The following is a 12315-nucleotide window of genomic DNA, read 5'->3' on the forward strand; positions in this document are numbered from 1 at the left end:
CCATCACCAAAAAGAAAAAACTCCCCAGCCCTCTACTGCCTTCTTTTTTGAGTGTCCGCGCCCAAGTAGTCAATTGGATTTCTGCAGAGCGGGCACGTGTTTTGGTTGCTGCTCTGGAACCACTTGTACAGGCACGTCCTGTGGAACAGGTTCTTGCATGTTGTGCAGCGCTTGTCCGGCATACGCTTGTCCGTCGAGATGATGCTGTAGCAGATGGCACACTCCGACTGGCCCTTGAGCGCGCCGATGATGTTGCGCTTAAACACCTGAAGGCCGTCGATGATGTTGCCGTTTGAAAAGGTAATGACGCCCTGCGTCGTCATGATCCAGCTCTGCCACTTGCGGTCCGTCACGGCCACGCGGTTCAGGCTGGCGACCGTCACGCCTTCGATCGGGTAGCTCGCGGGCACCTTGATGACGATTGACGCTTGCGCCTCGTCCACCTCGTAGCCGGCCGTTACCTCGCGCGCGGCCTTGGAGACCCTGACCTGCAGCTCCTGCTCGTCCATGGCTGGTGCCTCCTGCGTATCCGCCCACTTTTGCACGTCGTCCAGGTTGTCGCCGATGATCAGCGGCGAGTAGTACTTGGTCGTCCACGCCTCGACGGCGATGCGCGTCTGCTTGGAGCGGCAGTCGATATACCACGTGCGGAACAGGCCGGGGGTGTACTTGAGGACTAGGTAGTACAGATGGACAAGAAGCCACTGCAGACTCTTTTCTTCCGTGTCCGTATCGGCCAGCTTGACGTCGTAGTTGTAGATGTGCTCCGACGAGAAACCTTCCTTATCTAGGTTCAAGGCGTGCGCAGCTGAGTGGCCGAGCACATCAAAAGCAAAGTCTAACAACGGGCCGACATAATTGTCAGTCTTTAGATTCTCTGTAAAGTCGTTTCGTACTTTGAAAGATGCCCCCGAGAACGCGTCGAAAACAAGCTTCCACGATAGCAGGTAGCAGCGAATGGCCAGTGGAAACTGGGCAAGGCTCTCGTCGGAGTAGCTTTCCAGCGTTGGTGCATCTAGCAGCAGCGACAGCAGCTCGTCGGGCAGTCGGGCGTCTGTCTTATCCAAGAGAATATCGACGGATGCCTGTTCTTGCTGCACTGGAATAGCCCGGTGAAGCAAGCCAAAAGCGGCCGTCTGAATGTCTCGCGATTCCGAAGCTACCAAAGGGTATATATCATCCAAGGCAGGAGTCTGGCGCACTGATATCTTTTCCACTTCTCTTGACAAAACAGCAGTCACTATTTGCGCTGCGGGGCCATCCACATCACGGAGGAACTTTAAAAGTTCCACCAAGGCGGATGGCTTGTCGCTGGCAAACTCCTTTAGTGCATCTTCCAGGTCGTCATTTGGCTCTGAGATGGTCTCCAGGACCCGTCCAAGCTTGAGTGAGGCGTGTACCAGCGGCAAAATATGAACAATGCCGTATCCGAATTCGTTGCGCCACGCATCCAGACAAAGTGTGACCGTCTTCTCCCAGTACGAGCCGTACACGTCTTTCATGCAAGGAAGTAATCCGGCAAGGGCACGGCAGATTTCGGTGCAAGTGTCTGCGTCCATGAGTTCCGGCTCCTCAAGCCAGCTGGTAATCTGACGCACAGCAAATACGATGCGGTTATTTGCGACAGGTAGCCCTCCAACGTCGTACAGCTGGGAACAGAGCGTGAGAAGTGACAAGATCGATCTGGTTCGTTCGCCTTGGACAGATGCACCAGCCACGTCACTAACAAGCCGGTTACAAAAGTTGCTGATCTGCCTCGACGCTTGCAGGGGCTCGCCAAGCCCTGCAACTATGGCAGCACTGACAAGAGCTGTATCGGGGGTAGATTTGAGGTATTCCGCTTTAACAAAGTGTTCCTCGAGTGAAGAAGACAAGCCCTGTGCGTCAACCGTTGCCTGGAGAAGTTCACTGAGAGCCCGGGCGCTGTAAGCAGCGGAAGACGAAAGCGATTTTGACTGCTGTACCAAAAGACTGGCTAGTTCGCGAATCATTGCCGTTTGCGAGCTTCCGTTCCCGGCCACCCACCATTCCTTCTCTGCTGTATACTTGTTAATAAAGGAACGCAGGGAAGTGATGACGGTGTCTGCTTCGCGCATGCCCTCTTCGCTTGCCAGGGTGAGGAAGAGGCCGTTCGTGCCCCTGAGCGTGATCTGATCAGAAACAAGTTGTACTGTGATACACTGGAGGTAAAGAAGCTCGACTGAGAACTGTGAGGGCAGCTTAGACAACTCAATGCCTTCGTCCGTCAACAATGACAGGTAGATGGCCATTCTTGCAGGTATAGAGCGCCCCCGTCTGTCACGCGGCACACGCAAGTTCTCCTTGGACTGAGTCGAGGATGAGTTGGATAAGACAGTAGCCCCGCCAATAGGACTGCTTATGGTGAGAATGGGTTCGATGTATGCTTCAAAGAAGGGTTTGAGCTGCTCCATCCAGACATTGGTGCTCGGAAGTAAGTCTTCCAGAGGCACAGAGGCGCTAGCTTCCTTGGCCTGCTTCACCAGAGTTTCGATGCTGTGACGGTTAGATTGAGTCTATATGATGGCAATCCTCGACAACTACTTACTCAAGAGACTGGGGAGTTGCACGTTCGAGATTGGATAGAATAATTCCAACTGTGGGAAGTTTGCCATCTGTGTGTTGATCCATCAGAGCGCGAACTTTGGCAGCTTTGCCAGCAATGGGCGCATTTCTGTCGATTTCAGACAAGCTAAGCAACACAGCAACTAATGAGGTGTGCATAGCTTCATCCTCGGACAGAAGCTTTGGATTTCCGCTGGCCACGATAGCCAGGGTGTCGAGAGATTCCTCTGTAGGATTCTGCTGCAGCACGTCGACGGCATGCCTGGAAAGGGTCAAGAGATGGTCGTGAGAGAAGGTGCCAGAGTTCACGGCCGCCATCAAAAGACTTTTACCGGCACCGGTACCATCTGCCGCTGCCATTGATTGCTCCAGAATTTGACTTTGCACGGCTTGGTTTGACCGTGCAAACTCTGACGCAGCTTTCTGAGAGATGAGGCTGCCTAGGATCTCATTGCGCTTCTCGCTTGGTGGGAGTGCAAGTGTTTCTTTTACCCACGCCCCCCATGTGGACTTGTACTGCGTGCTAAGCTTTTCGATGGAAGACGATAAATCTAGGCAAGTCAGAAGTATTGAGACAGAGGATGACTCCACCAGCTTGTCCAAGTATTCTTCTGCCGCATCGAGGAGAAAGTTGGAAACGCGGACGCCAGCATCACCCGCGAACAGATGAGGCATGGAGCGGAGAGCTTGTTCCAACGTCCGCGCAGCACCGAATGGCTTCATGTTGCGGCTCTCAAGCAGTGAGATACACTGAGAGATAATCGCTAGAGAAGACTGATCCGCCAACTCTGGCAAACTGTTCGTCTTGGATTGCTTGTGCAGTTCCTTGACGAGCTGGAACCAGCGGCGGCCCTCCTCGCCGACCTTTTCCTGTGAGTTCTGGTACTCTTTCGAGACACCAGGAAGAGAATTGGAGAGATGGTTGCAGAACGTAGCACTCAGCCGACTGAGTTCCTTCTCCAGGACGGAGGCAACGGCATGGGACGAGCTGGCTACCGCACCATAAATGATACCCAAAGTTGCAAGGTCAATGGATGAGCTGCGGCCAGTAGGGGGGAAGAAGTAATTCTCGAAAAGGGGAAAAGCATGTGTTTTGGCCAATTCGCGGGCATCGTTCTCATCCAATGACTTGAGCGCTCGCTGGGCCGCATTCGAATAGCATTTCCAACCGAGCTGTGCGTTGGCACGGGGTTCTTCGCGATTCTCGATACCCAAACGGAGCGAGTTTAGCAGTTCTGATTCGGATTCCAGTGTGGTTGCGCTTCGTGGCAGAAGAGATAAAAGGGTATCTAGGGATTCCCAAAAGGTGGCCCGACTACCCTGGGAGCCTTTCGCAATGAACGCATAGAGTCGAATTGTGGGAGACTTCTTACTCTTGGCGGGAGTTTCCCAAATATCCGGGTGTTCCGTAGTGAGCCTGTTAAGGGCAAGAATGTACTCATTAGCAGACCCAGCCTGCGAAGTCTTGAGACCACCAGTTACCATGGCTTGTCTGCACTCTACAGAGTCTGCATAGGGTAGTTTGCGATCGAGACACATGACAAGAAGTTGGCAAGTGCTTCTTCGAACTGACGGGTCGGCGACTGTGATACTCTTCCAAACAGAGTCGCTAGCAAAGTACTCGTCGTAGCTGTCTCGGCAGCGGGCCATGTCGGAATCGTCCATCCGCTGCAGAAGCCTCAAGATCAGTGATAGACTTGCATTGATGACCCGAAAATACTTGGCCTCGGCGTCTTCCTTGGTGGTGGAGCGCTCGTCACTCAAGCTATCCTGAGTCTCCTGAATAGCTTCCAGGGCAAAGGCCAGGATCTGAGGCTGGCACTTCTTCCAGAAGGCATCAGCCTTTTCAGGGCTAGTGAGAAAGGAGCCGAGACCGTCGCTGGCGGCGCGAGCAACAGCACGATCGCGATCGTAGAGACCAGCTAGCCAAGCACCTACAATCTTGGGAATGTGGCGTTCCATGCGCTTACGCGCAGACTTCATGAGTTCAAGCTGTAAGTGGTGGGACTGCTCTCTGACACGGCGGGCATTATCGATGGATGCACGCGGATACAGTTGTGTCTAGCCTACGGTCAGCTTTTTTTTTTGGGTCGCGAAAAACCAGGCGATGATTAGGTGTTGAAAGTATGGTGAGGATATCTTACCCAGATATCCAGAAGGGCGTCTTCTACCCCGCCATCCTTATCGTGGGGGTTAGCCTGGACATGGGCCAACAGTTCGTCGAGCGCCTTTGTCTTGGTTGTGCTGTCCTTTTTCAGGACATTTTTGAGAGAGACAACGATGTTGGGATCTGTGACAGCAGCAAAGGAGGGCGGTTCAGCAAGATATGAGAGAGAGCTGCCGGACCCCTGCCCTCCAAACCCTGCAAACCCGGTGCCAAAGGCTGGACGGGTTCCGCCAGCAGATCGTCCCTGGCCGCGCTTCATGGTAGGAGCTAGCCTCGCGCGTGGTGTTTGGTGATGCGTCGCGAGAGGCAGAGCGGCGCGGTCGATGCGGGCAGCAGTTGAAGCTGGCGAGTCTTTAAAGGATTTTGAGATGCGGCTCAGTGACGTCGGCGTAGCCAAGACTGCCAGCTTGGAGAATTGTTAAGAGTGGGCCCAGTCTCCAGATGGAGTCATACCGGTGGCCGGGCTGACTGGAGTTGATCGAGCTGTTTGTCGAGATGGGCAACTTGAAGGATCAATTCGTGCGGTGTTGAAAGATGCGGACAGCTATTTGCACTGAATTGTTTTTGAAGCCATGATATTGTCAAGTTTATGCTGAGATTCTTGCTACTGGGTAGCTCAAATCGTCGGCGACACAAAGACGGTTCAAAGTTCAACATGGGCGGAATATTCTAGTAAGAGAAGGAGCTTTAGAAGAAAACGAGACGTGCATATTGAATACACGAACTGAATGCTGTATATTATACCTATTCTTTGAGCTGCTTTGAGTTTTTCTTTATTCATTAAATTCTTCTTTTTGCGCCCTGAGAGCTTACTGACAGTTTGTTACGTGTTGGAACCTTGTGCGGTGGTCACAATCCCACACCATTTATACCTTCAAAATACATGCATCGCAGTAAAACCTTGACTAGCGCATTTTTTTGTACGCAGCAATTTGCCCAACAGAGGGCCGGTTGCATGGACGGGCGTCTTTTCTGAGTGGTTGTCAATAATGAGGGCTAGCTAGTGAGTGCAGTGGCAGGCACCAAACACGTTACCCCCTCTGGCCCTCTGGGGCTGCGACGCTGCATTGCCGTCCGTCCTTCATCTGAACTCCAAACAAAGGCTTACGAAGCGCTACAAACTACAAAGCTCACAAAGCATGCAAAACATCAGAATCCTGCTCTCATGCCACTCTCTCGAATCAGCAAACTAGGCTGATGATGCCTTTGTTTCCGATTTATTGTAGTCAAACGGAACCCGGCCTGCAATGCCTGTCACACCGTGGGGTCCTCAGAGATCCCAAGCATCAAGACGCCGACGGACTTGGTAATTAATCAAGGGCACATTGATGCCAGACAATCTACTGGTACTGATAGTTATCAGTGCAGGGATCATTGCAAACATATCCCTACACTCGCGCAGCATCCTATTCTACTGGCGTATTCCGCTGCGTGTGCGGGCCCAGATCCATACTCGAATGGAAGAATCAAGGGATAGAGATCCACGCAGAACACGCGGCGCCTTGTGCCACTACTGATGGATCAATATGTCGCTCCCAAAAGCTTGCTGCGGCACGATATTCGGGCTGTGCAGCTGCCAAATTTAGATCGCCCAACGACGCCAACATGGGCGCGCTCCTCCAGGCTGTCCAGCCGCAGAGGCTTGTCTGCACAAGCACCAGCAGAGTGCAGAAATGACTGACGACGCAATCGCAACCGCTTCCTCATCAACCTTAACCTCCCTAACTAATCAAAGGTTATCGAGCTAAACACTGTCTCTAGCTGCCCGTCTTCACCCCTTGTCTCGCTCAACCGCCCCGGCCAGGAACGCCCCGGTACCGACCCTGTGCTGCGCTAAAGTCCGCCCACCACCCTCTTGTTCCAGAGTTGTGGAGGCCCCGTATCTGCCGGGTTGCCGGCCCTTTTCAGAAATCACCAGATACGAGCGAGCCTCGCTGCCGCTCAATTCGTCGCCATATTTTTTTTTCTTTCTCATTAGCCTTGTTCATTCTCACCATCGCTGCAACCACCTTTCATGACATTCGCGCACCCTCTTCGCGACTGACCGACCCGCCGCGGCAATGTCGACCTCCATCAGCACAACGCTCGTTTCGCTTCCGACGACGGCCGCGTCGTCGTCGACAAGGCCCGTTGTAAATGGTACCAGTCTATCAGCAGGCGCCAACGCCACGGCTACCAGTAATGCGACAATTCTTTTCCTCCCCCAGCTCACGACTCAGTTCGTCCCCTCGTCGCAATGCACCCCAGTGCCGAATTGGACGCCGCCCACGGTCCCGATAACCCTTGGGGACAGCCAGGGAAATACGACATACTCACAACTCCTGCTTCCCGTCACCGATGCACAGTTCTCTGCCTGCCAGCCATCCGGATGGGACAATATCAATAGCACATACCGGCTCAGTTTCAGTAAAGCGGCCTGCCCAAGCGGCTACAATTACAACCAACTGTCTGATTTATTCAATAACCAACCCAACACTGAGACTATTCTCACGACAGCATACTGCTGTCCAAGGTGAGGAGACTGGCAGTCTTATCTGAATTTTGTCCTCGCATGCTAATGTGCTTGCCCGCAGCGGTTTCTCCTTCTCCATGTTCTACAACACCGATATAATAAGCATATCTGGAGCTTATTGCTTGAAGACGACGACTCTAGCGTCCACGACGCAGACCACGACCGCCGCGACCTCCACGACCACCACAACCACATCATCAACCACCACAACTGTATCGAACAGTGCCACCGGATCGGCCGCTCCTGCAGCAAGAAATGCTACCGCTTCCGCAACAATGACGCGCCAACCCTCAGTGGTGACCATGTTCTATCCACCTTGGTATATCGCTTGGGAGAAGAGAGATGCGTCCGAGCTATCACCATCACCGCCGACCGTATCAGTGCAGTTTCCAGTCAAGACCTGGGAACCGGGCACCGAAATCGATCCAAGCTTGGCACGAAAGCGAACCGACCCCAACGCCTTAGATAAAGGCATGGGTCAAATCATCGGCATTGTGGTCGGATGCGTGGTTGCTCTATTCGCCATTATCTCTGCCATCACGATATTCATGTGTATGCGGTCTCGGCGGCGAGAGCGAGCAGCCTTTGAACGAGAGGAGCATCAACTTCAAGAGCAGCGGCTACAGCGCATCGGCGAGTACCATAGATCGCGTTCACCCACCGATGACGAACCGTTACCCGTCTACGTCAAATCGCGCGAGCAAGATAAGGCGACTGTCGCCGGCCTGGCAGTGCCTCCGTACAAAGAGCGCCCGAGCTCGGACAGCTCGCGACATAGCCACCGGCAAGACCATCAACATGCACATACCGCAGGCGGCCGGAACGACCTACATGAAGATACCGACGGGCTGGCGTTGCACGATCAGCACACGCTCGAGAATACCGCCCAGCAGAGCAGTACACAAACACACACCAACACTAATCGACGGCGTCGATGAGAAAGCCAAGGGGAGGCTGGGGTAGCGCATAACAATGTGCTCAACGCAAATGAGCAACATATAACATTGGATCAGGAAACTAGCGAATTGAATTTATTCTTCTCTTTTACTCCACCGCCATTGACCGAACTTGTGTAAATATGTGTCCGGGGTTGCATATTTTTCTCTTCTCTGTACACGTGCATCATAAATCATATGCTTTACTGTTCTGGGGTATCAGGGGACTATGTTTTGGTTGTTGAATCACGAACTCATGGCTCTGCTGTTTCCGGCGCCTCTGTCAGCGCTGCGCTCCTGGCCAGCTCCTTTTCCAGGTCGTCGAGTTTGGACTGGACCGAGGGGGGATGACGCTGGTAGGTGAAGAGGGCGACGAGCAGTGACGCGATGGACACGCCGACGCAAAGGTACATGTCGACGCGGAAGGCGTCGACAAAAGCCTGGCGCGCGACCAGCTGCTGCTGTGCGCTAAACTGGAAGAGCGCGAGCGGCGAGCGGTAGATGCTGGCCAGCTGGTCGGGCGTGAGGCTGTCCTGCAGCCCGTTCTGTATCTTGGTGATGAGGACGACGATGCTGATAGCGACGCCGAGGCTTCCGCCAAAGACGCGCATCTGCGCAATTATGCCTTGCGAGATGGCTACGATTTCGGTTCGGTTAGCCATGGGCGATCGGCGACGGCTAGTGATGCAAGGAAGAAACGGGGCGGAAGCGGGGGAGGGGGGGGAAAGGACGACGTACCGTGATCTTCAAAGTCAGACTGCAAGACTGCGAGGAACGTGGTGCTAGAAATCTTCAAGCCGACGCCGACGCCGAGGACGGTCTCGAGGCCCCACTGCCACGCGGGCGGCTTGGTGGCGTCGGGAAGGATGGAGAGGACGCCCGAGGAGATGGCCAGGATGGCGCTGGCGACGACGAGCACGGGAAAGGTGTTGTTGCGGCGCAGGGAGAGGGCGCCGCCGATAGCGCAGCCGGCCGCGCCGCCGCCCATCATGGGAAGGAGGAGCGCGCCGGCCTTGACAGGCCCGTAGAGGTTGACAATCTGCGAGCGAAGGGGAATGTTGATGATGGCGAGAAGGAGGACAAAGCCAGACAGAAACGTGTCGCTACCCCCCTTGGTTAGCCATTTGTTTTTCCCGCACATGTGCTTGTCGGAGGAAATGAGAAGAGAAGAGAAAAGAAGGGCTGCGGCTTACAAGATGGCGGCGAGCATGACGCGACTCGTGAGGATGTGAAAGGGCAGCTGGGGCCGGATGTGGCGGAAGCGGGTGTCCCTCGCGAGCTGCCGCTGCCAGAGGACGAGGGCGACCCAGCAGAGGCCGCCGATGACGAGGACGCTGATGGTGGTGGCGCTGCGCCAGGCGTAGTCGCGGATGGCGGCCTGGTTGATGATGAAGACGGGCAGGACCGTGGCGGCGAGGATGAGAAGGGCGCCGAGATAGTCGAGGCGGCGCATGTCGATCTTGACGAAGAGCTGGTAGTCCTTGGGCCAGAGGAACAGCAGCAGCACGCCGGGTACGAAGGCGCATGGGGCACTGCAGACATTCAAAGTTTAGTCTTGTTGAAAACCATCTGGGTAGTTCGAGTTCCCTTGGAAAAGGAGAGGTAAGAGGAGAGAGTTGTATGTGTGTGTGTGTGTGCCTTACTTTATCCAAAAGACGTAGCGCCAGCCGACGTAAGAGGTGAGCAGGCCGCCGATAACGGGCCCGCAGACGCCGGCGAGGGCGACGACGGCGCCGAGGGCCGAGGTGACGAGGACGACGCGCGAGGGCGGGCTCAGCTCCGGGTAGGTGATCATGGCCATGGCGTAGAGCCCCGCGCCGCCGACGCCCTGGGCGGCGCGGAAGCCGATGAGCTGGTCGAGGTTGGCGGCGGCCGCGCAGCCCATGGAGGCGGCGAGGAAGATGGCGAACGAGGTGCACACGACCGTCTTGCGGCCGAGGGCGTCGGAGAGGCGGGCCATGGCGACGGCGAAGCCTGTCGGGAGGTTTCAATGTCAAAATGGTGTTTTTCTTTTCTACTTTTTGATGTCTATACAAAGAATTGGTGCAAGGAGAGGAGGAGGGAGGGATGATGACTGACCAACTTCGGTAAGGGTATAGGCTAACACGACCCAGGATGAGGTCCTAAAGTCTTGAAACTCGGCGGAAATGTCGACGAGCATGGTGGCGACGACGGTGGCGTCGAGGAGCGAGAGAAAGAGGCCCATACCGATACTACATGAGGAAAGGGGTCAGCATAGGAAATGAAAAGAAGGCGTTTTTATGAGATGTGTGTGTGTCAAGGTTGATGAGGAGACGCAAACATACCAGGCGAATATGACGGCAAGACGCCAGGCGGCAATGGGCTTCTTGCGGCGCAGGACGATGCCGTCGTTGCCGTCCACCACGGTGCTGGTATTGTCGAGAGAGGGCGAGCGGCCGCCGCCGTTGCCACCACTGCCGTTGCCGTTGCCGTGGCCGTGGCCGTGGCCGTTGCCGTTGCCGTTGCCGTTGCAGTTGGCGCCGCCGCCGCCGTCGTCGTCGCGGGAGCTGTCAAGCGCCGTGTCCGCCGATGCGGAACCCATGCTCTTGACCTCGTCGCTCATGGCGAGGCGATGCTCGTGCCTTGTCTGCTAATCACTGTCGCCCCCAATCTGTGCTTGTGCTCCCTTGTCTGTGTGTGCGTGTGCGTGTTGTGTTGTCGGGATGTGAGATTGGAGCAGAGAAGAGTTTCGCTTTTTTTTGGTGGGTTTGTCTTGGTAGTAGTCGTAGTAGTCGGAGTAGTAGTAATAGTAGCCGCGGCGCATCCTCGAGCAACACCTAATACACCCATGTACATATGAAAACGGTTGCGGTTCCCAATGGGGTGGTGTTTCTCTCCTTCTGTCCGCCTCTTATTTCCCTTGTTTTTGGGGTGCTGCGGCTCTCTGCAATGTTTCATTCAGTCTTGTCGCTCAACAAGTCGGGAACCAGACAATACAAGTACGCCACGAGTTCATTGACGTAGCATAGCCCATTGTCCCGTCTCGGGGTGATGAAAGATCCCGGTGGGTGCTTGTTGCTTGTTTCTTTCTGGGGGTGGAGAGGGCGGCCCCAAGATCAACACAAGAGAGACGATCAAATTGTAACGCTAAGCGTTCCGCGTATTTGTGTTTGTGTTAAATACCCTCTTTTTTTTTTTTTTTTTTTTTTTTTGCTCTTGGACTGTTGCTTTTTTAGTCGTTGGGCAAAAGTATATATGTATCCGGCCGGGGCTAATAAAAGAAGGGAAAAAAAGAAAAAGAAGAAGAAAAAAAACTAAAACTAAACTGGTCTTATAGCCTAATAGAGACGTTTACCCCGCTCGCGGTGCTTCTCGTTTGGGCGACAAACGATGATTTACTTGTGCGAATCCGTACCAAGTTTGCATTTGGCCCACGGGTGCATGTCCATTTGCAGATCGGGTCCGGGGCAGGACAAGTCCGGGGCAAGGCTACTACTGAGTACTCCGTACCGCTGATGCTAATAGCGGACACACAGTGGAGAAGGGAGGAGGCTGAGTTAGTACCAAGGTATTACTGAGTGTCAGTACGGTTCTGTGTGCGGTCGCTGGGAGGGTAGATGGGGAGGGAGGTTGACCTCTCGTTTTTTTTTTCTCAGCAGAAAAGATAGACGAGTTGCAAAAAAAAAGAAAAAAAGTCGACTGTACGAGTATCAGTAACAACGTGTCATTTCATCAAAAATTGAAATCAATTCAATGCCATTGTTGTTTTATGCAGCATGCTTGCATACCTCTGTTGCGAAAAGCTACATACAGTGTTCACACTGTCGTCGGCTATAACGATGGCGCACTGTACTCAGTACCAGAAGAGACAACTTTTGACAGGCGGGCCCTCGTCACCCCCGGGAGTCCGGGGTTCCGTCGTATGGATGGCGGGGAAAAGATGAGCGGGTGCCGAGGGATGGATTCACCAGAATGGCACGAGGTAGTGCCCGATACACCTGCCTACCCAGATTAAACATGAGATTGTTGCGCCATCTGGGCTGCGGCGGCCGAGGCATGGCGTCCGTTTCCCCTCAGTGATGTACGGTGGTGGCGTATTGAGAAGAGGGGGGGACTGCAGCCTGGCAAACTCTCGCAAGCTTGGCTTAGCTGACATT

At 54.3% G+C, this 12315-nt stretch overlaps 3 protein-coding genes across 3 annotated transcripts; 1 reads left to right on the plus strand and 2 right to left on the minus strand.

Annotated features, from left to right (window-relative positions):
• Positions 1-32: 32 nt before the first annotated feature.
• On the minus strand, positions 33-5009 carry V2A60_009163 (ubiquitin-protein ligase RKR1; the record flags this gene model as incomplete). Its single annotated transcript, XM_083260431.1, has 3 exons — positions 33-2514; positions 2567-4644; positions 4728-5009. The coding sequence occupies 3 exons, from the start codon at positions 5007-5009 to the stop codon at positions 33-35; spliced, it is 4842 nt and encodes a 1613-aa protein (XP_083116557.1).
• Positions 5010-6810: 1801 nt separating this feature from the next.
• On the plus strand, positions 6811-8200 carry V2A60_009164 (uncharacterized protein; the record flags this gene model as incomplete). The annotated part of the gene is made up of 2 exons (XM_083260432.1): positions 6811-7262; positions 7324-8200. The coding sequence occupies 2 exons, from the start codon at positions 6811-6813 to the stop codon at positions 8198-8200; spliced, it is 1329 nt and encodes a 442-aa protein (XP_083116558.1).
• Positions 8201-8451: 251 nt separating this feature from the next.
• V2A60_009165 (uncharacterized protein) lies at positions 8452-10781 on the minus strand (the record flags this gene model as incomplete). The annotated part of the gene is made up of 6 exons (XM_083260433.1): positions 8452-8834; positions 8936-9300; positions 9391-9729; positions 9841-10171; positions 10277-10410; positions 10504-10781. 6 exons carry the CDS (start codon positions 10779-10781, stop codon positions 8452-8454), a joined length of 1830 nt encoding a protein of 609 aa, XP_083116559.1.
• Between the last annotated feature and the right edge of the window lie 1534 nt (positions 10782-12315).

Source organism: Cordyceps javanica, chromosome 6 (assembly GCF_051103115.1).
Source record: "Cordyceps javanica chromosome 6, complete sequence".
Taxonomy (NCBI): domain Eukaryota; kingdom Fungi; phylum Ascomycota; class Sordariomycetes; order Hypocreales; family Cordycipitaceae; genus Cordyceps; species Cordyceps javanica.